Genomic DNA, 26,865 nt, shown 5'->3' on the forward strand with positions numbered 1-26,865 from the left:
AATCTCCATTTTATGACAAATCCGGTCCGATGGCTGTTCTCCACTAACCACAAGGATATAGGGACTCTATATTTCATCTTCGGTGCCATTGCTGGAGTGATGGGCACATGCTTCTCCGTATTGATTCGTATGGAATTAGCACGACCCGGCGATCAAATTCTTGGTGGGAATCATCAACTTTATAATGTTTTAATAACGGCTCACGCTTTTTTAATGATCTTTTTTATGGTTATGCCGGCGATGATAGGTGGATCTGGTAATTGGTCTGTTCCGATTCTGATAGGTGCACCTGACATGGCATTTCCACGATTAAATAATATTTCATTCTGGTTGTTGCCGCCAAGTCTCTTGCTCCTATTAAGCTCAGCCTTAGTAGAAGTGGGTAGCGGCACTGGGTGGACGGTCTATCCGCCCTTAAGTGGTATTACCAGCCATTCTGGAGGAGCAGTTGATTCAGCAATTTCTAGTCTTCATCTATCTGGTGTTTCATCCATTTTAGGTTCTATCAATTTTATAACAACTATCTCCAACATGCGTGGACCTGGAATGACTATGCATAGATCACCCCTATTTGTGTGGTCCGTTCCAGTAACAGCATTCCCACTTTTATTATCACTTCCGGTACTGGCAGGGGCAATAACAATGTTATTAACCGATCGAAACTTTAATACAACCTTTTCTGATCCCGCAGGAGGGGGAGACCCCATCTTATACCAGCATCTCTTTCGGTTCTTCGGTCATCCAGAGGTGTATATTCCCATTCTGCCTGGATCCGGTATCATAAGTCATATCGTTTCGACTTTTTCGGGAAAACCGGTCTTCGGGTATCTAGGCATGGTTTATGCCATGATCAGTATAGGTGTTCTTGGATTTCTTGTTTGGGCTCATCATATGTTTACTGTGGGCTTAGACGTGGATACCCGTGCCTACTTCACCGCAGCTACCATGATCATAGCTGTCCCCACTGGAATTAAAATCTTTAGTTGGATCGCTACCATGTGGGGGGGTTCGATACAATACAAAACACCCATGTTATTTGCTGTAGGGTTCATCTTTTTGTTCACCATAGGAGGACTCACTGGAATAGTCCTGGCAAATTCTGGGCTAGACATTGCTCTACATGATACTTATTATGTGGTTGCACATTTCCATTATGTACTTTCTATGGGAGCCGTTTTTGCTTTATTTGCAGGATTTCACTATTGGGTGGGTAAAATCTTTGGTCGGACATACCCTGAAACTTTAGGTCAAATCCATTTTTGGATCACTTTTTTCGGGGTTAATCTGACCCTCTTTCCCATGCATTTCTTAGGGCTTTCGGGTATGCCACGTCGCATTCCAGATTATCCAGATGCTTACGCTGGATGGAATGCCCTTAGCAGTTTTGGCTCTTATATATCCGTAGTTGGGATTCGTCGTTTCTTCGTGGTCGTAACAATCACTTCAAGCAGTGGAAATAACATAACAAGGGCGAACATTCCTTGGGCTGTGGAACAAAATTCAACCACACTGGAATGGCTGGTACAAAGTCCTCCAGCTTTTCATACTTTTGGAGAACTTCCAGCTATCAAGGAGACGAAAAGCTATGTGAAGTAAAAGAAGAAAAGGTCGCCGACTGCTACTAAGAACCTAACAGAACTTTTCAAAATGTGGGTTCCAACGAAGAAGAGTTGAGGACCAACTTCGACCTAATTTAAGAGTTAGGAAAGCAAGCTCAGTTCAGAATGGCTACTTACCAACAGAGGATAGCGAGGTACTACAAGGCCAGAGTTAAATTTGGAAATTGGATCGAGCTGAGCCGGAGCTGCTCCTACTGACTATGACTGGACAGCAGTGGACTCTTTCTCAAAGTCTGACCCTGCCACCTATATTTGATTGGATGAAGCAACCATCACTGAAGCAATGGATTTAGTAGCCAGCTCAACTCCATTTAACAGGTTAGTAGCGAAAGGTAAGGCTTCATTCCCGAGTGGACGAGAAGAAGGAGCAAGCCCTATTAAGTGAAGGGAAGAGAATCAAGGCTATTTTACTTTACTTTACTAGACTAGCTACCGAGCTGACTCAACTCAAGGAAGCCGGAAAGAAAGGGCTTCAAGACAGCTTCGGCAACAGAAACTCGAGCTGAGGAATACGGAAGAGAAGCGGATTCAACTCAATCTTAGCCTAAGAGCAGTTCAGAGAAGAGAATCAAAGGTCAACGGCCAATGGAGGATTTCTCCCTCCCCCGGATTCATCTTAAACCGACCGAGATGACATCCAGCACGAGAGCAAGAAAAGGAAATGGTCTCCGTGCAGCTTCAAGTCACGCCACTCTCACATAGAATCATGGTCACATCTGTAGTATATATAGTTTATAGAAGCGGAATGCCAATCGACACTGGTAGCCATCGGGATTGAGTTCAGCTGCTTTTGACGATACTGACGAATGAGTAAACGGAAGAATGAATCAGATGAGCTCCAGTCTGGACTCTCATTGGTCAAACAGGCGCAACGGGCCGAGAGAGAATAAAAGGACACCAGAAGAGCAAGAAAAAGAGCTGTATGATAAGAGTCCTTATCCTACCCACCCCATTTTTTAAGTTTATGGGAGTAGCAAGAACAGCTCAATTTAAAAGGTTAGCCGCGTACCAAAGAGCTCGATCAGCTATTCTTTTTTTCAGTCCGGTTGACGCCACTCGATAGGAAGAAAAGAGCATCAAGGTTTTTCGAAGGCTTCAAGCCCTGTTTCAGCGGAGAGCATGGATTCCCCTGGCACCTCTCTTCCACAGCTTGGCACGTTTAAAGAAGGTGCCTACACTATAATGTACAAAGTGGCATAAAGTGATTCTTTTCGGGTTCGGTCAGGAGGGACAAAAGAGAGATGCTTTCTATCAGTCAAAAGCAGATACCGCCCCCCCCTCATGCTCCCACGGTCCGCTTACCGAGGAATAGAAAGGGAGGACCGGGGGCCAGAGCAAGTTGGGTTGGGGTATAGAGCCGTAAGCGCGGTGGGGGGGTGACAGAGGACGTGCTCGTACGGTTCAAAGAAGGGTATGATCAACTCGTTGATTGTTGGGAACTTTCACTCCTCTATATTCGAAATATGCCTTTCTAGGAGCATTACGATCTGCAGCTCAAATGGTCTCTTATGAAGTCTCTATTGGTCTTATTCTTATTGTGCGCCTTGTGAGCGCGTTTGGATCCGCGAAGGCAATCGCTCGGATGTTCCCCTAACCCAACCCGGGAACGGACCGGAGGGAACCGCAGCATGGGGAATGTCCGCGTCTCGTCGCAAGGCTCATTTTTCGTTTTTGGTCATAGGGCGGGCGGATTTATCTGATCAAGGGCCGGGGCACAAGGGTCCTGGTACTATCCAGGTGCGAAGAACCCCGGAGGTGACTGCAATGAGCAGAAATCTCACTCACCGGCCTAAACGACGAGCAAACACTCGAACGTGAGAGCAAGGGATCACCTAACGAATGGACGAGCTCCAAGGAGGGAGGAAAGAGGAAGGCAAGAACCATGCTTTCAGAGAAGTGGCGGTCCGAATCTTATCTGAACTGCGAGAATAACTGACTAAGCCATGCCATAAGGGTCATTCTCCAAACGGGACGGGGTCAAGCCTTTCGATTTTTGAGTAGGTTGGGTGACAGATCGGCCATAGGAGTACTCCGGGATATAAACCAGGGCAACCAATGTCGAGCATACGACGATGCCGCCCGTTTTCATTTCGTGGAAGTCCCCGGCAGAGGAAAGGGCTGTAGGTGATGGCGCGTTCTGCTTCTTATCTAGAGAGGGGCGCTGAAATCGTTCCTATTGGGTCGTGCGTGGCAGCTGGTATAGATGGGGCCGCTTGAACGGGACCTATTCTCTTAATAGGCGGCAAAGCTGAATAGGAAAGGGGCCGAGCTGACTGATGAGTGCCTTTTTAGCCTTTATTAAAAGGGCTCTCTCATGTGAAGCTAACATGGCTGGCTACATACAAGTATAGCCAAATCAAGATGAGACGTGACGGACGGTAAGAGGCCGCAGCGGGACTATCATAGGAAAGCCCGCCCACGCTAGCTAACATAGAAAGATATTCCCGGATAGCAAAAGTCTCTATGTGAATCTCTTCCCGACCAGGCCAGGCCGAATCGGGCCACCACTTGGGATGGGAATGGCTCAGCCCATATGCATCATTTGATGAAAGCACTCCAGTCGCTTCCTCGAAGTGGCTTGTCAACCACGCTTTCCCTCCCTCAAAACAATGCTCCTCACCAACCTTAACGGCCTTGGGTTGGGGCAAGACAGCAATGAGTAGTTCGGTCCAGGACTCCACCCCCTCGAGAGCAGGATGCCGGCCGAGATGGAGCTGGGAGCCAACCTATACTTTCCTGGGGCTTGCCTTGCCCCAACATCTAAATCAAATGCGGGCGCCGAAAAGGAACCAGCCCAGCCTCTTCCAGAAAGCTTTGCTTGGTAGGCGCTGCCTATTCACTTCACTCGGACAATGCTCTAAACACGAAAGTGTGACGCCCCCTTCTCCCATGCTGAGTCACAGGCAGCGCCTCGGAAAGCGCGGACGAGCCACATGCAGGGAAACTTGCACGTGTGGTTCTGGCCGGGGACCCCGGTATACTGTACTAATATGTGTAGGTCCCCGTAATTCGAGTGAGATTGTCATGGCGCAAAAGCAGATATGGTCCGGTATTCCCTTGTTCCCTGTATTGGTTATGTTCTTCATTTCTCGTCTAGCAGAAACTAATCGAGCTCCGTTTGATCTCCCAGAAGCGGAAGCTGAATCAGTTGCAGGCTATAATGTAGAATATGCGCGGGATGCGATCCTTAATAGTCCACTGTTGGCGGAAGCCAATGTCCCGGGGTCCCGGGGACTCATTCTGACTGAAACAAGGGGTGGGTCTTTACCAACTTAAAAATCGAAGATTTTAGGTAAGCCAAAAAACGTGAGCGCCCCTACGCGAGCCTTATTGAAAAGGCCCCTTACTATAGAACAAAGCAAGGGATTGAGCTTTCGAAAGCCTAAACTCCTTACTCTAACAAGTAAGCAAGCTTCACCCCTCTCCTGTTTATTTATTCATTAGGGCGAGTGGCATTAGCCCCTCTCCCAGCAAGAGGATGCGCGCCTTAACTTAAAAGAGCTAACGCGCTTTACTTAACCAAGGCTTTCTCTGATAGGGGCTCGTTAGCCGTTGTTTGGGTCGAGCTCAAACCTTAGCGCATCCGTTTTCTTGCTCGTTAGCGCTCCTTAGCACAAGCACTAAGTAAGAAACCTACCTTATTGAAAACTCAAGTAAATTTTTTATTCTATCTATATGTATTCTATTAATGCGCTCAAGCATGCGAAGAAAGCAACAAGCGAGAAAAGCTCTTTACTAATTAATAACAAAGGGCTTTTCTTGCTTGTTTAGTAAAGTCACGCTTTTCATTTTGATAGGAGTAGGTGCTTGCTGGGGCAGGGCACTCTTCATTCTTCATTCGAAACTAATGAATGTCGGGTCGGGGGTTTCTGCCTTGTTATCAAAAAGGGAGTTGGGTAAAGCAAACTCCCTCCTTGGACGAGCACGGGGCTTAGTCAAGTAGAACCGGGTTGCGCTGCTTGATGCTCCGATCGAAAACAAATCAGTGGGGCCATGCCGGTACGACTGAATATGCGTTAAAAAGGTCAATCCCTCCCCTACGACACCAAAACCGGGCCGAACTTCTAACAGCCCGCCCGCTTCCATAGAACAATATCGTGGCAACGTAGACCTAAGTGGTCATATTGGATCTTTGGGAACCATCACAAGTGCGGCCGGCCTATATTTAAACGAGAATGCCGTGTCGTCCAGCGGAGCCTAGAAGAAGGTGACTCGCGCAGACAGCTGACTCCTTCTTTTCAATAGAAAGGAATAGCCAAACCAACCCAGCTGGCTGGTCAATCTCAGAGATCTTATCGGCCGGCAAACCGGAGACGGACGACCACGGTCCCGACCTTATCAGCACCGGAGGTGTACTAATCAATGAACCCACCCCCGAAACCTACTTTCTTTTCTGACAAAATAAACCAAGCCTAACCGGTCACGACATGTTGTTGATATTGATTGAGTTTGAGGGACTTTCGCTGACTAAATCCATCCATAAACCTAGACCCCGGCTACTTTCGTAACCAAAGCGTCAAGACAACAGCCAAAGGTGACCTTTGGATTCTTAAGTAGGGGGCAAAGAGGAGCACGTAGGAATGCCGACCACTACATAAGCCACTGGTGGCAGCGAGCAGCACCTTGTATAGGTTGGGCGGAGCTTGAAGAAGCGAGCCCCTATCAGAGAAAGCCATTGCGCGCTAGCCTAGCTAGCTAGCGTTTTTCAGCTGGCTGTTATGTTAGTTGTAGCGCGCCTTCCCTCCTTCTCTCACTTCGGAAAGATTTCGCAGTATTTTCTTTGGATGACCTGGTCGAGAGAGTACGATACATCGGTGTAAAAGATGGAGTGGGATCTGTGAGGTTGGTTATAGTAAGGCCTGGCCGGAAAGTGTTCTTGCCTCTATCATTGAAGGAAAGGTTGGTCAACAATTTGGAGAGTTTGCTTTTCTTTCATCTTTCTAAGAGCAGTCTGTTTGATCAAATCAGGGATCAGACCGCTCCTGGTGTTCGAACTAGTCATTAATGGTCGGCTTCATTGGTATCCATCCTTTCGGTATGCGTTGCGAACACTTTCATTTTTAGCGTCTCATCTTCTCTAGAGAAGCGAAACTCGAACGGATAGAGCAGATGGTCCAACTACATAACTTTTTATTTTTCATTACTTCTATGGTCGTGCCTCGTGGCACGGCAGCACCCTTACTATTGAAATGGTTCGTCAGTAGAGATGTTCCCACAGGTGCCCCTTTTTCCAATGGGACTATAATTCCTATTCTTATCCCTTCATTCCCTCTTTTGGTCTATCTACATTCCAGGAAATTCATACGCTCCATGGACGGAGCAAAAAGTGGAGTCTTGGTCAGAGCAAGCCGCCCTATTCTATTACCAGACATAATTGGGAGAAGCTCATCCGAAACTAGAGCTGGAAACGCCTCATTTCGTTTCGTTCCCGTTCTTCATTTCCTTCTTCTCGAATCCAAGGGGGACTTCTCATATTTAGAATCTTTCTGCGGTGTGCTCTGTTTACTATTCTTTCGTACTCTCTTCTCTTTACCACGCGATAGGTCAGCAAAGCGTGAGCGGGCGCGGAGAAGGAAACGCCAAACACTTCGGCCTAAGCCTAACGGGAATGAGCAACAACGAAATGACAAGATGGGGTGCTCCGGGCACCCCCATTTAGAAAGAAGGGTCGAAGGTTTTGGGCCTGTAGCTTTCCCCGTCCCCCCTTCGTCGGGTGGTGCTTGTGTGGGGGGTGTGCCACCTGAACCTGAAATCGGGCTTGAAGCTCTCGCCTTACCAACGAGCCGACAGCTGATGGCTGTTGGTCACGACTACCACCAAAAAGCTCCAATGAAGATGAATATTTCACATTTTGGAGTGTGCATCTGTATGTTGGGTGTTCTTCTGTCGTGCGACCCGGCGGCTTATGTGCGACCTGTGGCCCACGCCTCCTATTTGTTCAGGGCGGGCGGCGTGAACTCTGACTCGATCCGGGTATTCAATCCCGCCGCTGAGATGCTCAGTTGACTCCTTAACCTTGATAGGAAGATGGCTTATTCAATAATTCGTGCATAAGGGTAAGGAACTTTGGATGAACTAATGCGAATGGGTGTAAGCCTCGCTGCTCGGAAACACCCAGTGCTGACCACACTGAGAGACACGAAAGCGCAGGTAACGCCAGTTGGCGAAGTGGCGTTAAGCATCCCTAGCGGTACGAAAAGAGAGGTCGTGATGATATCATCTACGTCCGTACCGCTCCTCGTGGAGTAGATCCCGCATCCAACCAAGTCTTTGACCAGGGAACGGGAGAATTCCCACTACCGCTGGAAGGCCAGCCGGGCCGTGAGCGCGGTGGGAACGGGCTTCCCAAAAAGCCAGCCCCGGGCCGGGGTCGGCATAGAATGAAGGGGACGGCCCTAATGTTGTTGTGTTGGCAAAGCCAACTTCTTGGGTTGCGGGCGGAGAAGAGCGGACGTGGGGACTCAGACCGGGGCGCAGCGTAACTAAGAGAGCCATTCCATTTAGGGCGAGACAGAAGACAGGACGCACTCTTGACGTAGATAGAAGGCATTTCTCTAGAAAAGTCTATCTCTATCGAAAGAGTGAACCGCTAACTGTGTGGTAAATGGAGTAGGAGAGCCTTCCTAGGTTTTAATTGTGGCGGGGCCTGGTAGACTATTGCAGACCTTGTTTGTCAGTATGAGCTTATGCTTAACCTGCACGACATGAAAGAGCAACCTGGACAGTCTATTCTCAACTTATATTCTTTGTTGTCCTATGTATGTTTTTTGGAGATTATTCCGCTCATGCTAAGAAGTTTCTTGACTCTCTCACTGATGATTTTGAGCCTGCTTGAGCCTATTTACTCCATCGCAGCCCCTTGCCTACACTGTATAGTGCTGTTGCAGAACTAATCTCTTCAGAGACTTAACTTGGAACTATGAAATGACAATGAACTTCATTAGTGAGGGCTACTTCTTCTATACCTTATTCTGGCTCATCGAATTCCTGTTACTGAAAGAAGCCTGGGAATGGAATTCGAGACTGTCTCACTAGGCCTCCTCGCAAGAACACACCTAAAGGTAGTCAAACCCAGTCTCAACCTCAAACTCATTCCAAGGCTGCTGCTACTAATGAGGATTCTTCTTCTTCTGAGCCTTCCTTTGAGTTAGTTAAAAGCCCTTCTCGTCATAAGCTGCTCCTTCTCTAAGACATTTTGCATTTGTCCATCTCTAGCCTTTGAAAGCTGTCCTAATCCTCTTGTCAAGCTGGGCTAGGCTAGCTCTCTTATTCTGGATTGGCCATTATTAGAATACCGGTACAAGCCGTTAGGAGAGGCAGATCAGTAAAAGTCTCTTGCTAGAAAGTCACTGCTACCTGATTCAGTCTATCCCGGCAGTGCCTGAATGGGAGTCTAGGCTAGCCAGTGCATCAAACTTTTGACTGAAAGAACGACTTTTCCAGCTAGATCGGACTAATTGTTTTTATTACCGGAGGCATAATGATAGCACTCAGCGGTTCGGGAACTCTGCCTATCTCAATCCCGGGATGAGATAAGTTCAACAGGCAAGGCCGGCTTTGCTTCATATGTAGCGGATCGGTATTCTGCTATTCTCTCTCGCTTGATACCGGACATAGAACCCTATCTCGATCAACCCAACTGTCTAACCTTTCTTTCACATCACAGCTATCCACTCTCCTTTCTTTTTTTGAAAGTCAATCTTTTTTCGACGCTGGGCTTTAGTCATCCTAGTTCTACACAGGAAGGGAAGAGAATGACCAACTTCCATTGTCAATCCCCAAACGGCTTGAAGCATCTGGTATTGGTTCATCTACCTTGATCTGCCTTCCGAGTGACATGGAAGACTGCCCCTTTCAAACTTCTGAGCTCGGAAAGATTGGAAGATGAAAGCTATCTCATTCAACATCGGACTTGTTGCTGTATTGATTCCCACTTGTTGAAGCTCTATCTGGTACTCCCTTGCGCTAGAAGCTCTTGCTAGATTATCCGACATTGACTCGCTATAAGAAGATTGTCCGAATAGCATAATTATTCTATATGTGAAAATAGTGATAAGGGCTATCAGATAGCAATGAGTGGACTGGCAACCTGTACTTCTTTCTTTGACAGGCATTGCTGGTCCTAGGTCTGGTTGGGTAAAAAAGCTGGGGCATAGCTTCTATTGCTGGCTTGTCTGCCCTGTCTCACTTATAATTGAGGACTTTTGCAGCGATATGTCGATCAAAAAGTCACTCCATTTTGACATGCCTATCTTTGAAAAACGAGTGGAGAGCTTTTCCCCTATACGGAGATAGACTATCCTGATTAGATTAGGAATTTCCGTAACCGGTAGATTGGATTTCCGGTGGAAGTCAACAAGGACAGATTCCTGTTGGCTAATCGAATGGAAATCCCATCTCATTTCCGATTTGACTGCCTAGACTGAGCAAGCAATATCTTTGCTGTCTCCTAGTGGAATTAGCAGACTCCGACATGAACTCTGAAACTCTGATTGCTGTTTGAAAGGGTTGACATAGATTGCTATGCTAATCCGTTCTCTGATCAAGACCAAAAGGGATTGAGATCAGTCTGTCAATAGCATCAATGAGAGAAGAAAGGACACTCTCCATCATGCAATGAGAGAAGAGAGATGTACTGAAAGCATGATCTCTCTGACTTCTCCAATAGAGAAGGATAACCAAATCCTTCTCAATTGTTTCACTGCAGATAGCATCCAAAACTCGGAAATGTAACAAAAGTCAGATGCGGAACACATGCAAGATTGCACTAGTCACAGAGAGAAGACAGCCAATCCAATAGAGCAAGCAACCAGTCACAGCAAGGAAAGCAAAGAGAGAAGCTAGTCACAGGTAAACATGCACTGTCTCTAAGCTCGATTGACTGGCCTAGTTTCACTCGGAGATAGAGACCAGTTACCGAGCCAGTCAGATGCTTGCCTGGCCTTGTCTAACTCCCCAGTTTCACAAGCAAGCCAGGCAGATCACCTTGTTCAAGGATTTCAGAGCGAGTACTTCCAACAAAACGTCTGCCTAGACAGAGCTTCCAACCACTTGGACCCGATGATACACCTGCAGGTCATCCTCTGTGAATCTGCAAGACAGGGAGAGAAAGACATGCCGGACTCACAAGAGAAAGACAGCCAATGCAGTCAGTCAGAGAGAGTTGGGAATTCTGCTAACTGAATTCGGAAGACTTGCTAGTCTAAGAGAGATTGGACTCATGCTTCCGGGAATCTCAGTAGTATACCAGGAATGCCCTATTGAGCGTCATGCCTGAACTCATGTTCCGGAGAGTGCCTGTCGGATCACTTATGCCTATGCAAGGAGAGAGCACCGCTAAGGGAAAGTTCAATCATTGGGAAGGTCAGACACAAGAAACCCGAACTGCCTGAAAGGTAACTAGCTTGTCGTCTTCTTTCCTCAACCAGTGACAGGCCTCACTATCTACTGGATTTGGTCTACCGGGCAGCTAGATCGGACTGGTAGCATGCTGAGAGTCCTGTGAGGAAGGTCTTCCAAGAGAATGGCTGTACCGATTCGAGATGTGACAGCGGGTCAGTCAAGAAAGCTGCCAGTTCTATTCTACGAGCTGCTTCCAAAGGTGAGAAAGCCTGTTTCTCTGAGCTAGGACACATGTCCGGAAAAGAATCCGAGGTCTATGATGCCGAACCGACATCCCTGTTTGGAATAGGATTTTCTTGAAAGGGACCGGCTAACCACTCGCTCTCTCAGTCGAGCAAACCTTTCGCTTTCCTTTGACTTGCGGATACTTCCTTGCGAATAAATAAGGACGGACTATAGTGCTACTGCTAGAGGGGACTCTGCTAGGCTTGCTAATTCGATCCTTGTCCGATACGGCAGCTGCTGGGTCTCCCCATCTCTCCAAAACTTCCCCCGGTCTTCGGCCCGAGCTGTATGAGGCAGAAACTCGCCCCACGTACGGTTCGGAGTCCGAGCCCCACCCCATAATGGTGCGGCTTAGGTCAACTAACACAAAGAAGATACAGTTCACTCAACGATTGCCTTTGGGTTCCGAACTCCATATGGGGAAGGAGCGTTGTTGTTTCCGAGGTCTCGATCATTTACATGGACCCACTTCTCATTCCATTTGTGGGAATTTGATGATCTATAAACCGTCCCTAACGAATGATCGCCTCATGTTTGAGCATGATGAATCACTTCGTGCCGACCTGTTGCCAATAAACTTTCCGGCCTCATATGAGAATGGAAAACTGGATAATTTTCTGCATCGGTGGATGAAAAATCGCGAACATAATAATTTTTTGTTGATCATGTTCCCAGAAAAAAGATACTTTAGAGAAACAACGAGCACGACTGAAGTGGCTATACATACAAATCCATTTACGGATAGATATGCTTCGATTGGAACTGGAAGTTCCAGAACAGGCGGCTGGTATACCACCATAATGAAACTGCCTTTTCTTTTTTTTATTCGGATAGGATTTATGTTGGCTTCGTCGGGAGGCTCGCGTAGTTTGTTACGTCAGCTCCAAAAGGATAAGTTGCGTTGGAATCGAGAAAGTTCCGTGGAATTCAAAATTGCATTAATAAAATAAAAAAAAGGAGTCTTCAACTAACTAAAGCAAGAGAGGACTTACTGAAAAAGGCCTCGTTTGCTAAGAAAGTGGATAGTCTTCCTATCGTAGTTCAAGATCGATAAGAATGCTTTGAATTCGTGTCCCCAAAGTCCCATGTCTTTCTTGATTGGTAAACCCAACCAGCGATTTACAACAAACAAGTCTTTCCTCTCCCTATGGTCGAGATACTAGTAACCTCTTGTTGGGGGAAGCAGTTAAAAAATGAACCAAAGCAAATGAAATTCGAATGGCTATTCCTCACGATTGCTCCTTGTGCGGCGGACACCATTAACAGTCCGCTGGATCAATTTGAGATAATCCCATTGATTGATATGAAGATAGGTGACTTGTATTTCTCATTCACAAATCCCTCTTTGTTTATGCTGCTCACTCTCAGTTTGGTCTTACTGCTGTTTCATTTTGTTACTAAAAATGGAGGAGGAAAGTTAGTACCCAATGCTTGGCAATCCTTGGTAGAGCTTATTTATGATTTCGTGCCGAACCTGGTAAACGAACAAATAGCCGGAAATGTGAAACAAAGGTTTTTCCCTTGCATCTCGGTCACTTTTACTTTTTCGTTATTTTGTAATCCCCAGGGTATGATACCTTATAGCTTCACAGTTACAAGTCATTTTCTCATTACTTTGGGTCTCTCATTTTCTATTTTTATTGGCATTACTATAGTGGGATTTCAAAGAAATGGGCTTCATTTTTTAAGCTTCTCATTACCCGCAGGAGTCCCACTGCCGTTAGCACCTTTTTTAGTACTCCTTGAGCTAATCCCTCATTGTTTTCGCGCATTAAGCTCAGGAATACGTTTATTTGCTAATATGATGGCCGGTCATAGTTCAGTAAAGATTTTAAGTGGGTCCGCTTGGACTATGCTATGTATGAATGATCTTTTCTATTTCATAGGAGATCTTGGTCCTTTATTTATAGTTCTTGCATTAACCGGTCCGGAATTAGGTGTAGCTATATCACAAGCTCATGTTTCTACGATCTCAATCTGTATATACTTGAATGATGCTATAAATCTCCATCAAACTGGATAGTTATTTATAATTGAACAAAAGCGAGTCTGAATGGGTATACTTAGTCGTGGAGCATTCCGAGTATTTGCTTTAGGGATCGTTGTCCTGACAGCCCCTAACTTTGGCAAAGACTACTCGCTCGCTTTAAAAGCAACTCCATTGAGTCCTGTCAGATCGTTTATATATAACCTTTATTCATATATGACCTTAGAAAGGTTCTGAAAGAAAGAAGAGTTCCATTCGATTATCCGGGCTCATTGCCTAGTCCCTCTAAACTATCTAAAGCCTGGGGATTCTCCTTACCAGATGATCTCCAGCCTGCATTGTGCCCCTCTCGGATACCCTGCAGGGTCGACGTAACTCTTACCTAGGTAGACTGGCTATCCAACTGAATCGAGAGCCCAGCTCCCACTACTTCTTCGTAAGTGAGGTGAGGTACTTCTTTTGAATAGGCAGGGTTGTTCTAGGATGACTCAAGTGACGATGCTGACACCAAGGTTGCTTGCAAAGCATCGGATATGCGAAAGAGGGAGAATGTGCTACATCGGATATTGCTGTAGTTGATGAAAGAGCTGTAGTTTATGCTAAAGCATCGGTTACGAATGACCCAATCTATCTATGGTAACCACCCTTACTTTTAGTAGATGGAGATGCGCACCTAGGAAAGACGGATGAAAGAGAACCTGCCCTAAGAGATTGGCATAGGCCTGTGGGCCCGCTGCGGTAGAAGGCCTTTGCTGGCCTGTCGATCTATCCTGATTAACTTACTGACGCTATTTCTGACTAGAGAGAGGGCTTAGATCGGAGAGGAGCAGCTCTTTTCTTTTTAACATAAAGCAGTGATGAATGGGACGGAGCTGCTACAATCAATAGCTTCAGCTGCTTTATGTATTGGAGCAGAGGTGGCAGTTAGCAGCAGGAACAGGACCAGCAACTAGGGTTGTTCACAGAGCAGCCGTCTTTCCGTCTCAAGCGGAGAAGACATCAAAAGAATCTTTATCTATGGCTCTACCAGGGAATCCTAGTTAGTTATAGGGTTCTGAACCAGAGCAGAGATAGGAAAAAGCATATCCTATGTATACTGAACCTGAGCTTGCTTACCATAGGACTGCTATTGGATAGGTTTACCTTTTTTCTCCAACTCGCTTATTATAGTGGGAAGCTCGGCTGGTAAGGGATTCTATTAGGATAGGACTCCAACTGTAAGAACTGGCCTTAGTACTGCAGCAATTGGAAGGAGAACTGAAAAGACCTTCGACCATTTCATTTGGTAGCACGTTTAGCTCGTTATGAAACGTATTGTTAGAACTAGAAGTGTTCTTAGTCCAGGTAAGAGTCCAATGCTAGATTAATAATGTAAAATATGAGATATCCTAAGGTATTTAATTGCTTGTTTGATAGAATAAGGAGGAAAGAAGTCTGTTTCCTATTGATAGTGGCACTCCCACAGGCTGGCGGGGAACTCCCATATGGATGGCTGAGAATAATTCATATATAGGCTATAGGCTTGAAAAGAGTGCTAGCTTTCGTTAGGCCTTTCTTTTCCTAAAGATAGGATCCCACCTTCCCTAATTCTGAGCAAGAACATCTTATTCAATTCAACAAGTGCTACCCACTAATCTAATCTAATCTCAGTCGAATGCTCCTTAAGTTTAAGGGGTAAGTCCTCAACGAAAAGCCATAACTCTTAACCGTTCGGATCCCATATACGCATGGGCTACTTCACTCCTTTCTTTATTTCACGTTTTCTCGGGAAAATTAGTTGCAAATAGATTTCTGCCCATAAACGGACATTCAAATCGATCAACTCGCTAAAACCCCGTATTTTTTATTGCAAGTCAATTTTTGCCTATAGACGGACATTGAAATCGATACAGTTTCATTTTCCCGGGAATTTTGCGGAAAGATTGGCTGAATTCCTATCCCAAGAGCGGATTCTGATTCAGTAGTTTTCTTCAGGTTGGGTCGGCTTGAGCTTGAGACAGATGTGGTTCTTCTGGGTCAGTGCCAATGGGAACTACATATCAAAGAGACCGGGTTCCATTTAGTTCCAAAGACTGGTAGGGATAGGGATCAATTCAATCGACCTACTTCCCCTTACTATAAATATAAATAGTAAAACTACTCTGTCCCATAGTGAGAGTGGAGTTCCAAGCGACCATTTTCTGCCCAGCTTTCTTTCCTTTTGTGAAAGCATATGACATAGTTAAAGAAAAAGAAGAGAATGCAAGCGGAACTTCATCCGTAAGCGGTGTTGGAGGACTAGCAATTGAATCAGCTGTTGATGCAATAAAAGCTGTGATCCTAGGAGCTGCACATGATGGGGAATAGCCGGTGCATCGATATTCTGTAAGTGTTCCATAAACCGGAGGATTTCCGCTTTGAGATCTCAAAGGAGCTCATCTGAAGCCCCTCCCAGGCCAAGTTCCCCCACTGAAAAAGCTAGAGAAAGGTTGCTCAGCCCCGACTTCCCTAGGCCCTTCGTTCAACTCGCCTTTTGGCGACTACACTTCCTACCCAAAATAATAGATAGAAATATCGCAAATAGAGCCATTGCAACACCCATCAAAGGAGTAGTTCCCCACCCCGGAGCTACTTTACCATATTCTGAATTTAATGGTTTCAATAAATCCCCTACAACAGTTCGTCTTGGACCAGATCTAGAATTATCCTCAACGGTTTGCGTAGCCATAAATACTATTTTTTATTCATTTAGATCTGTTGACTTTGTATACCATTTCGCTGTAAATATAAGGATCTTATCCTATAGATCTATTGTGATCTTGAAACTTTAGAATTCTAATAATGGAAACAGCAACCCTAATTGCCATCTCTATCAGCTAGTTAGCTAGCCGCTCTTTCCCTAGTCTTAGCTAGTCTCATTTTCCTTCGGCTTCTTGTAAGGCTCACTTCACTTCTCTTGAAAGACAAGACAGGGAAGAGGTTACTATGTAGCTAACGGGAGAGGTATGAAGATAGATTGCTCACTTATAGGCTCAGGAACTCCAACTACAAAACAAACTCTGAACTACACTATTTCAGTTCCTTTCTCTTCTCTTCCCGAGAGTCTTACTTCACTGTCGACTTAGTAATCAATTCCATTCCATATTCCCCTATTTTCCTGTGATTCGGAATTACAAAGTATACTTTAGCTTTAGAAAATAGGCTTGAGCAGAGCCCTTCCAGTTCGAGTCTATATGTTGTTAATTCCCTTTGTTGCTGAACCTCATCCGTACACTTACGTACTCAACTAAACAAGGGCAGAGTCTGATCGATGGGAGTTCACTAGGGGCACCATTTCAGAGAGGAGAGAATCCATTTCAAAGGGAAGGACTGATTGAGTATGAAGTAGAAAGAAGAGACTAGCTGATGTGCTTACAAGCCTTTGATCCTTTCTATCTCTCTATATATAGACTATGGATTTTGATTCAATTTAGATGGTTCATTCCTCGACTCAATCCTAACCTAAAGGCGAAGTCGTAATAGTCAATCTAACCTGTAAGCGGCGCGGTAGAAGGGAAGTGAGAATTCTCAAACTAACCAGCTAAGGCGGAATAGTCCGATCGAACCCCGGGAATGAAGTCCTTTGTCTGGTAAGAAGTTGTTACTGAATATCTGTCCTTACTTAATAAACAAGTATGGAAGGTTCTCTCATCGCCCGAGATGTACTAAAGGGATAGGATAAACCAACCAAAGCAGAAGAAGGGAAGAGAGCCCCAGTGAAGTAAACCGAGGGCACGAAGCAAGCAAGGTATGGTGGGTGCCAGCTACTTTCACTTGTTAGGAGTAGGGGCTGAAAAGAGCTCTTTGTATAGGTTGGGTTTGCTGGGCTTTGATGCTTACCTTATTTTTTTGAAAAGGGGAAGGTTTGATAAAGGAGCTTTTAAGCCCTTTTGCTGGATTGTTGGTCTGCAGCCCCGCCCTATAGAATAGAATGAATCCAATAAGGAGAGGCCTATGGATGACCGAGCCACTCTTATACTACTCCTTACCTCACCCCCTTCTCACTTAAAGGGCGAAGTCGCTGAAGCGAGTCTAAAGGCCAAAGAGTGATCTTTGAACGTTACTACGCATCCTTATTAATTAATAGGTATAGTGTAAGGTAGGTTTGTTTGGGTATAGCAGGACTTGAACCTGCGACCATTAGGTTAAAAGCCCAATGCTCTACCAACTGAGCTATACACCCAAAAAAAATATAGATAGTAATATAGTAGTAAATAAAGATGGGTGCAGAAAAGAGGGCGGCCCCTCTTCTCATCATATTAAAGGGGCGCAGCTCTGTATGAGGCTCGTACTGCGGAGCAAGCGAAGAATAAGGGCGCGCGTTAGCACTCCTGCAAGAAAACGGCCTTACTCAACAAGCGCACCTTTATTAGTAAGTTGTTTCCACTCATTGAAGATTCTATCTACAAAAGAAGGTCAACGGGGGATACTCAAGTTGCTCTCACTGACACCATCTACGAGAAGGTGAGGTCGTCTTTCTTTCCGGCCGCCATACGGTTCGTTCGCCTTAAAGCCTTAAAGACGGAGAAAGGGAGGAGCAGTTATCTATGTAATTACGGTCTTTGTTGGCCGTTGTTCCGGTCGAGCACTCTCTTTTCTTTGCTTTGTTCAATAGAGTCTTACCAAACAAGACTGACTTCTGACCAACCCGCGAAGGGTTGTGAAGTTGGACCAGGTACGAAGAATGAATCTATATCTGTGTACGGTACGGAAGTTGCTGGCCGGCGGCCGCTCAACTGTTCGAGCGCAATACAGTGGTGGTTGGTTCCGATTCGACAAGGGTAGAATGCCTGGTCGAAGGTCCAGTACAGTAGGTAGCAGGCGTGTTTTGGCTCCCGAGCGAGAACGATAAATAGGCGCTGCACCATTCTTGCTGCTATGTACGTGAACCTTGACTTGAGAGATTCATCCAATGGAACCCACACTCAAAGGAGGACCACAAGCTCGGGGCTCGACGAAACAGAAAATATCAGCATTAAGAAACTGACTTATTGGGGTTAGCAGTGAAAGAAAGAGCCCGGCATTCATTCATTTATTCATTCATATTCATAGCTTAGTCTACTAAAATCAAAGAGGGACCAGCCTCATCGTGGTAATTATCGGACATCTCTGATCGTTCACCTCTAATGTGACACGTTCCCTCCCAGTTATATGATCCACGGGATCAGTCGGCTAGAGAGCGGGGCTATTCTTCTTCCGGGGAGGGAAAGTCGTCCCCTCTACTGATCGAACCCTCAGTTCGGGGGTCTTCGTCAACATGTTTTGAGGCTCCAGTCTTCGGCGGGTCACCATTACTTGACTTAGAAAGGCGAACATCTAGGCAAGGGAAAGCGCAGTGCGCCTGGTGCAAATGGCTTTCTTTTTTCATGATATACCAATCAGAATGGAGGACCCTACCTACGTACATGATTGATAGAAGAACTACGTAGGGGGTCGGTCAACTTGATGCGGGAGAGGCATGAGTGCAGTTCGATCTTGTGGTGTATTCGTTTGTAGTGAGTAGGGCCTCTTTTTGATCAGTTCGCCTCCGCTCTATTGAAAGGTCTCCATTCCTACGGCGGTTTTGTCAACGAACGCGTCTCGGGCCGGATTGACTAACCTAACCCTTACTTAAGGGGGCCTTGCCATAGTTGGGTGCTCTGCTTTAGTGTGATTTACGAAGGCTAGGCTAGTAATACCAAAAAAAATGAAAAGAGATCGGGGTCGATAGTTGGCAAGGAACTTGATCCCCCCAAAACACAAAAGGGGCAGCTGCGGTCGAACTCGAATTCTGGAAATCAAATAAGTCGGGGCCCTTTTACCTTACCAAGTCTACCGGATAGAAATTAGCAGATCAGGTATAGATACGGGAAAGGCTTTCTCCCTAAGTGGAATCGGTGGAATGCCCTGCTTCCGGCTAAGTATACAGAGTTGGGTCTACCGTTCGTTCCACCGTTACCTCTATTCTATTCCGATCTTTCTTTTCTCCTTTGCTTCCTTGTCTCGTCTATCCTTCTCTGCCTTCAGCCTGTCTTTGAGCTCTATCCCGTCCTTCCTTTGGCTTGCCCTGAGGATTGACTCTCCAAAGTCGATTTGATCACTGTTCGGTTCAAGTCTTCATCGATCGGGTGGATCTTTGAGGGGGGATGGAAAGGTGGGTGAGTCATGGCTGTGGACAGAGAGAAATCAAGCGGTAGTCTTCCGGTGGAATAGATTTCTAGTAAGTGTCTTCTTTCCTTCTCTTCTAGTAAGCGCCGTCAGGTCTCTCTTCTTGGGATATCTTGATCACCAGAAAGGATAGAGATCTTAAGTAGACATGCTTTAGGCATCGATCATCTTCCTAACTACATGGTACTCCCCCTCCCATTACTGGAACCGACGAAAGGGGGTGGAATAAAGAAAATGAGGAAGTGTCCCTTAGAGAAAGAGAGTCCGCTCTCTCATTGTCTGATTGCATCGTAGAGCGTCTGCACCAATTGCTTGGTTGCAGTAGCAGCCCCCTTTCTCCTTCTTTCATATGATAAATTAGAAAGATTTTAAATATAGTAAGTGTAAGAGCGACTTCAATCTTTATTCGCTAAAAAAGAGAAGCCGGGTTCCGAGAATAGTAGTTTCATCTGGATTGGGTTAGTGTTCAGTGTACCTATGCTTCTTTCGATCTGCTTTCTAGTTATGAATAAGACTCGTCTTCAAGTTCAAGTTAATATCATAGATAAAGATCAGAAGTGAAGAAAGACAGAACGAATCTCTTATCGCCATCTTTATCTTTCTAGCAGTGCTCTCAACTATTATCTTATTATATATAATACATATCTTTCTTCTCTTCTGCTCTTTGCTATCCCACTTCTACATAAAACTGTGCTGCAACCTTAATCCTAAGAAGACGGGGTAGGACTGGAGTCTGAGGGATCTCTTTCGAATGTGGTGTGCCCTTGGCCGGGGCAAAAAGACCAAAATGATTCTCTAAAGTGGTAGCTCTACGAAGGTTCCATCTACAGAGCAGGTGGAGAAGGTCGGCGGGCTTCATCCAAGTCCCTATCGGAGGTTCCATAAGGTACATTCACTTTGTTGGGAGGTGTAGACGCTTAAGCTGGGAACGGCAGTAAGGTCCCTATTGATTGAGATTTTTCACTTCTTGCTTGGCTTGTAAGGCTGTGGCAATAGGAGGTTGGAGCGATGCATGATGGCCGGGAAAAGACGTAGCGCTTTAGAGAAATCGGGATTACACCCTTTTTTATATCCCTGTCACAGAGTTTGGCCAGAAAAAAGGTCACGCTTTGGCCTATCATGAGATAATTAGTTTATGCACGTGGTGGAGCGGGCAGTCTTATGCCCTGGTAATCAAAGAAATGAGTAAAACGGCCCAAATAGCCAAATCGGTAAAAATGGCAGAAGAGGCTTTTTATAAGTCCATTATGACGGTTCAGGAGGCTAGAACCGTTGACCTTGAGGATGAAGCATAGCGCTGCTTAAGTTAAGGAAGAGTTCGCTTTTCTTTTGCCGTAGGAGTTGCCGGCAGGTCTACCCCCTCGGAGACGGGTAGATCATCAGTCTGACTACTAATCAGGCCAGCGGAAAGCTAGATACGGGCTTACGACTGTTTAGGGAATTCAATCAATGTAAATTAGGATTAGGCTACCCTACGACTTGTGACTTATATCAACTAACTCTAGACTCCTCTTAGAGAAACTATGTTGTCATGAATTCCTATTGTAAGGGGCGGTAGCGTAATCCCCAAAAGGAAAGACAAGATTTTAGATATAGTAAGGCAAGGCAAAAAGGGCGGCAAGCAGGTCTTTCCCTAACCCTAACGAGGACAAAACTAGCTATCTTCTCTAAGGCGCATTTCTGTCCATATAAGAGTCTATTCTAGCAAACAAAGGGAGACCCAAGCAGCTTTTTTGTCCTAACAACAGGGGATTCATTCGTGAAAGCAGTTCTGGCATATGCCTCTTCCTAGTCTCTTAGTTAGCCAATAAAGGTATCAAACGAGAACGAGCAAAGGCGGTTAAAGAGAATAAAGGAGGTTCTTTTCTCGTAAAGCACTATTGCTATCATTCCTTGCCTTACAACCAAGCGTAGACCCGGACTAAAGAATAGCAGCAAATCTCTCAGGTGGAAACCTCTCACTGCCAGCCAAGTTTAGAAGCACCCCTTTATTTCAATAAGGAGTGTGAAGGAGCCGAAAAAAGGCTGCTATTAAAACGTTGAGAGTTATAGGAAGGTTTCCATACTACTGGACTCCTATGATTTCACCCTGTATACAAATAGCACTAGACTACTCATACTCATCTGAATCATACTCATCATACACATCTGAATCATAACTCTTAGTAACCCAAAAGACTTATTATAACAGTCAAGAACTTCACACCTTTCGGGGTCTATTGCTCCTGGTCAAGAAACATTCGATTTTTCTTTTCCGAGTTTGAGAGGTTTAACTTCCTTTCCCTGTAATGAAATCATAGGAGTAGTAGTATCTTGATCTTGAAAGAAAGGCAGGCAGTTTCACTTTCAGTCTGCATTTTCTGAGCTCTCCGAAAAGGAGTTTAGCAATCGATGTTAACTCTAACTCCAGAACTAGATCTCGTTACAACGAAATTGGAAGCATGGGCGGTGGTCGGATGAACAGAATGTCCGAGTAAGGAGAACTAGCCAAGCTTCTGAACAAGCGAAGGAACGCCTAACCATCTGTGAGATCGGAGACTTCGAGAGGCTCCCCAGTCCTCTTTAACGCCACTCTTTCCGAGTCTCGTTTGATGAAATGAAGCTTACGATTCTCTTAGTGAGAAGCTCAGTTCCGCTTTAAGCCCGACAAGCGAAGCGGGCAAGAGAACTAGGCTTGGTGTGGCTAGCTCTAAAGCAGGCCCTAGTATTCCTACTGATCTACTTCTTTCCGTCCCTTGCTAAAATATACATAATCAGTAAAGAACTAGAGATGGTACCACTACTACTGACTTTCTTACTGTTGATGCCCCATTCAAAAGAAAGGGGTGAAGCTACGGATGCCATTGTTTCCACTATAGCGGATGTAGTTTGTGTACCTGTATTTATACAATAGCTCATGTAGCGAGGGAAGTTCCAGTAGCTGGAGAGGAACTCCCCGATATCCCAGTAGTTAACGCTTCTCCGCTCGGCAATCCGTTAAATGATAAATAGACTAGACTCTTGAAGCAGAGCACCCACAAGCTTTGAAAAGAGAGGAAGCAATGAGTTACGGAGTCACCAGAAGGGTAATTAGGATCTGCTGCTGAACCAGATATCCCGCCCCTTACGACCAGTAATCGATATCCCTGCGAGCCAACAAAGAATGAAAGAAGGAAAGGAGGACGCGAGGAAAAGAAGCGGGAAATTGCGTAGATACAGAGGAAAGCAATCCCTCTTATCACGCTCATGCCCCTTAGCTTCACCTAGATCGAATAGACAGGCCAAATCAACTCGGTCTTCATTAGTATGCTTACTCATTGCTGTGAAACCAATGGTGAGGATTGGTCACATAGGTGACCTACAGCTGGGCATATACACTAAAAACCTAAAAACAACGACTGGAAACACTCCATTCATCATGGTGTATGGTGCTGAAGCTATCATTCCCCGGTCACCAGTCTACGATTGGCAGTACCGCATCGATTGGGAGACATAGAAAGCGATCGTTTACACAAATTGATCCATCCCGAATAAGATGGCAACCGCCTGTGCTAGAGCAACAGCGTCAAGCTTGGCATGATAGGCAGTTACGTCATAAACCTATTTTCAAAGGCTACCAGACTTGGGGTTAGCTACACGGAGCATCTCTTTCTTACCCTTCGGGTAGTCACAGGGAAGCTCTCTAATAGATCACTTTAGACAAAGGAAATGAACTACAACAAAGGACTTCAACTTAAGAACAAGGATAACCAGGAATCAGAGCAGAATTCACCCAGCAGCTCTGTTCTCAGTAGGAAAGTCGCGTGGGTTCAAAGTCCTAAGCTAGGAGGAAGACCGGCATCTGAGAACTCCTCTAATGCTGCTAAGGAAGGACTTGGCCGGCTAGGAATCCGCCTGACCTAACGACCTTCCTTGTGCGGTAACAAGTCGGTGGCGAAGGTAGTAATCCCCGGCACTCCTTCTCTTCTGAGAATTTGAGTTATTCGCTGCTTCCTTACTCTGATTTTGACTCTGGTTAGCCAAAGGGCGAATACGATGTCGGAGCTTTCCAATCTCTTTCTTACAAAGAAAGACATCCATACGTAGGGTGTGGTCGAAGATCAGTGACTGCTTCCTTTGCTGATCAGCGATCATGCCCCTTATTCTAGCGGAGGAACAGCTTCACATCGGATTCATTTCCACAAGAGTGCTCTAATGGCAAAGAGCAGTATCCACTTGAAACTCGGCATTACTTACTTATCATACAAACCTAGCCCGTTATGGGGCACTTTCAGCCGGTGGTAGGAGTCCCTAACTTGGAGCTTAGGCCACTAGAACGCTTCTTTTATCTAGTTTAGGAAGGCACTCATCTCAGTCTCAGGGACATGCCCAGAAGAAACTGCTGGTGTCAGGTTTTCGGGAATTGAATCAGGATTGTCTTGTGCCAGAACTGATTGCACTAGGAGAAGAAAGCCAGTTGTTTATTCCCATTCCCTTTAAGTCAGGGATTCGTTTAAAGCCTTTCGCTAGCATTACAACAAAACAGAAAAAATGACATCAGATTCATTAGCTGCGGACGCATAGGAATTCATTCTTACTGTAGCCACACAGCAGAGAAAAAATGCGATTGAGAATACAAGAGCGACGAATGAGCGAAGGGCTTCCCTACGAAGATGCTTTTGCCCCTGGACAAGAAATGGTTATGAACTGACAAGGTCAATGCACCTCCTTCCCTTTGGATAGGGCTTGGGATTGACAAATCAAAGGCCCAAGAACGAGCCAAAGATCAGCTCTTTTCACAAGCCGGAATGAAGATGAAGCTTACAACGAGACGAGAAAGAAAAAGTCCACCTTCTGCAGATGATCCAGCGGTAAAAGATTCTCTTTCAACCGAGGGGCATTAGTCAATCAATGAAAAGGAAGAAGTAGTTTAGTTCAAGAATTTGGCTTCCCTTCCCGAATGTTGGTTTGGAGTTGACCCAGTAGCAGGAGTTGAACACAGCTGATATTGATCCGCTGCTACATCCGCTGAAAGATCTGTTGCCAGTTCTGATCGATGGGGATAGGCATGAAGGCCAATCATTCCGGTTATCTGAGTTTCCCTCGACAATGCCGGAGATGTTCTCAGATGCTCTTAGATCGGGGGTTGAGGTGGCATATCATAAGGAGTAGCCAGTTTCGAGAAAACCGAAACTAAGGAGAAAGAGAACTACTCGACTAAGAAGTCAGTGTTGGAGGGGGACTAATCCCTCTCTTCTAGCCAATACCAGGGAAAGACTTTCTAACCAATTCAATTAATAAGCTAAAGAGAAGTTACAGAAGTACGGAAGTGACAGAGAAGTCAACCTTCTTTGCCAAGGGACTAAACTATCTGCTCTATCTGATACTGAACTAGATGCCGCAAAAGTCCCAACTCTGGCTCAATAAAAATAAGGGGTATCCATATCCATAATAAATAGAAGGAAGGGCTATGGCTAGAAGTAGAAGGTCTAACTTCCATTGTCCATGCATTAGCCACAAGGCACCCGTAAGAGTCGAAATCAGCATTTAAGTTCGATCCCCTAAACAGGAAAGGCGTCATCATCCGGCTAGGGCTGAGATCTCGATGCTGCTATGTCTCATTACCTCTTTCGTGACTTTCTTTTTTTAAGAAGCGCAAGACCCTCTTTCTTTTACGGTTCTCGTCTGCCAACGGCATTGAAGCAAGCAGTCTTTGTCCTGTCTATCCAGCCGGGGAAGAGCCAAGTCCCTTAGAGAGGGGATGAGATCAGTCAAGTCTAGGAGAAGGGAAGGTACCGCCTTTTAGTTAGTAACAACTTGGTAAGGGATCAAACCCTGTCAACTAAAAGCTATCCAAAACGTACTCGTGAGGAAAGCTAGCCCCCCTGTTTAGCCGCTTACTCTTTAATAAGATAAGATATGCGCGTGCAATTGAGAAGGAAGCAATCTCACATCCAACAAAGCCCGGTGTAAAGTTAAAGTAGAGGTCAAGAGATGGATGCCTTTATCTATCGGGGTCAGCTAGAATCTATTTTTTTTCTAAATATGAGTGGATGCCCACTGACTGTGACTCAAAGTCGGATTACGCTTTCTTCAGACGGGAATCTGGGGCTTAGGAAGCAAAGGTGCCACAGGGAAAGAAGTGACTCCCGGGGGAGAAGTCTTGTTCCTAGGGCATTGGGATAGGGGATGGCCAGATTAGGATGGACAAGCAGAAGGTGAAGGCAATAGAAGAGTGGGGAGTCCCCGTGACCGAGCTACGATCAGTTCTTGGCCTTTTGAACTCGTCGGTTCATCACTGGATATTCTAGGAAGTCCACTCACTGATATTTTTTAGAAAGCCTTGGCATTGGCTTTAAGTTAAGGGGATAGGGCAAGTGTCAGCGAGCCTTTGAGGACTTGAAGAGGGCCGTGACGGAGGAACCTGTATTGAGGTTGCCAGACTATACTGTACCTTTCGAAGTGCACACTGAAGCATCAGACTATGCCATTGGAAGAGTATTGGTCCAGGAGGGACACCCAGTAGCATATGAGAGCCGGAAGCTCAACGAGACAGAAAGGCGCGGTCCCAGTCCCAGAGAAAGAGATAACAGCCATGGTGCATTGCCTGAGGACGTGGAGGCACTACGAGCCTGGATCGGCTCCCGGTTTATATAGGGAATCTTAAAGAGAAGATACCGCAGCTGATTGTCCAACTAGCGGAAGCAAGTCGGGAACTGGAGCTGGAGCGAAAGAAGAAGGAGCTCGCAGACGAGACAGTGCGAAGAGATGAGATGATTAAGTCTGCTTCACGCTTGGCTACCCGCATCAAGAACGCAGTGGAACGGAAGAAAGAAAGAACAGGAGCTATTCTTGAGGATTGCTGAAAGCAAGGCCAGCAGGCTTACTGAAGTCTTTCATTCCCTGGTTAGCCAACTGCGGGAATGAAAAGAACCTTGCTTGGCTAGCCGTTTCGACCTTATCCGTCGCCCTCTTCTTTATCAGCCAGCCTGGCGACGAGTTTAAATCTAAATCATTCTGTAACCTTTAGAATTGCATTTCTTTTTTCTTCTGTCTCTACCTAAGTAGAGTAGAGCCACACCCTCTATGAGCCCTTTCCTTCTTTATTTCATGAAAGTAGGCTTCTTTTTTCCACCTTAAAAGCTTTTGTTGTTCTTCCTATCGCCCTTTCTTAAATATGAAATAGAAATGGGCATCTTCTTATTCTTCAGCCTGAAAGGCTCTTCCCTGCCTAGCTCCCCTGAAAAAAAAGGAACTACCTTGCTTCGGCACACGATTCGGAAAACAGCCTCCAATTTAGCTTTTACCTCTCCAACCGCTGCCCTAACGAGTGGGAAAAGAAGGGGGTATCTATGTAAATGAAAGGCAGAGATGAGAGCGACAGAAGAGGAGTGGAACGAAGCCTTAACTTAAAGGCAAGGCACCCGAAGACAAAAGCCATTGGCTGAACACCAGCCAGACAAATCCTTAATTCGAAAGACGACAATCAAAGCATCACGACTCGAGGAA

General features: G+C 45.7%; 8 protein-coding genes and 1 non-coding gene across 9 annotated transcripts, besides 3 other annotated features; 6 read left to right on the forward strand and 3 right to left on the reverse strand.

Annotated features, from left to right (window-relative positions):
* Positions 1 to 12: 12 nt before the first annotated feature.
* On the forward strand, positions 13 to 1,596 carry cox1 (cytochrome c oxidase subunit 1). Its single transcript has one exon. It carries the CDS (start codon positions 13 to 15, stop codon positions 1,594 to 1,596), a length of 1,584 nt encoding a protein of 527 aa, YP_009532812.1.
* Positions 1,597 to 6,728: 5,132 nt separating this feature from the next.
* Positions 6,729 to 7,625, forward strand: orf298 (hypothetical protein). The gene has a single exon. The coding sequence runs from the start codon at positions 6,729 to 6,731 to the stop codon at positions 7,623 to 7,625; it is 897 nt and encodes a 298-aa protein (YP_009532814.1).
* ccmFc (cytochrome c biogenesis FC) lies at positions 6,729 to 12,196 on the forward strand. The gene is made up of 2 exons: positions 6,729 to 7,507; positions 11,608 to 12,196. Exons 1-2 carry the CDS (start codon positions 6,729 to 6,731, stop codon positions 12,194 to 12,196), a joined length of 1,368 nt encoding a protein of 455 aa, YP_009532813.1.
* orf109 (hypothetical protein) lies at positions 7,840 to 8,169 on the reverse strand. The gene has a single exon. The coding sequence runs from the start codon at positions 8,167 to 8,169 to the stop codon at positions 7,840 to 7,842; it is 330 nt and encodes a 109-aa protein (YP_009532815.1).
* orf100 (hypothetical protein) lies at positions 9,431 to 9,733 on the reverse strand. The gene has a single exon. The coding sequence runs from the start codon at positions 9,731 to 9,733 to the stop codon at positions 9,431 to 9,433; it is 303 nt and encodes a 100-aa protein (YP_009532816.1).
* Positions 11,588 to 12,196, forward strand: orf202 (hypothetical protein). Its single transcript has one exon. It carries the CDS (start codon positions 11,588 to 11,590, stop codon positions 12,194 to 12,196), a length of 609 nt encoding a protein of 202 aa, YP_009532817.1.
* A 192-nt stretch (positions 12,197 to 12,388) lies between these two features.
* Positions 12,389 to 16,223: a sequence feature (repeat 2A).
* atp6 (ATP synthase F0 subunit a) lies at positions 12,454 to 13,269 on the forward strand. The gene has a single exon. It carries the CDS (start codon positions 12,454 to 12,456, stop codon positions 13,267 to 13,269), a length of 816 nt encoding a protein of 271 aa, YP_009532818.1.
* Positions 13,350 to 16,223: a sequence feature (repeat 5A).
* Positions 14,626 to 16,223: a sequence feature (repeat 8A).
* A 1,138-nt stretch (positions 16,224 to 17,361) lies between these two features.
* Positions 17,362 to 17,434, reverse strand: trnK(ttt). Its single transcript has one exon. It is a non-coding gene; the product is annotated as a tRNA-Lys (tRNA).
* Positions 17,435 to 22,540: 5,106 nt separating this feature from the next.
* On the forward strand, positions 22,541 to 22,873 carry orf110 (hypothetical protein). The gene has a single exon. The coding sequence runs from the start codon at positions 22,541 to 22,543 to the stop codon at positions 22,871 to 22,873; it is 333 nt and encodes a 110-aa protein (YP_009532819.1).
* Positions 22,874 to 26,865: the final 3,992 nt, after the last annotated feature.

Source organism: Glycine soja, mitochondrion (assembly GCF_004193775.1).
Source record: "Glycine soja mitochondrion, complete genome".
NCBI classification, from domain to species: Eukaryota; Viridiplantae; Streptophyta; class Magnoliopsida; order Fabales; family Fabaceae; genus Glycine; species Glycine soja.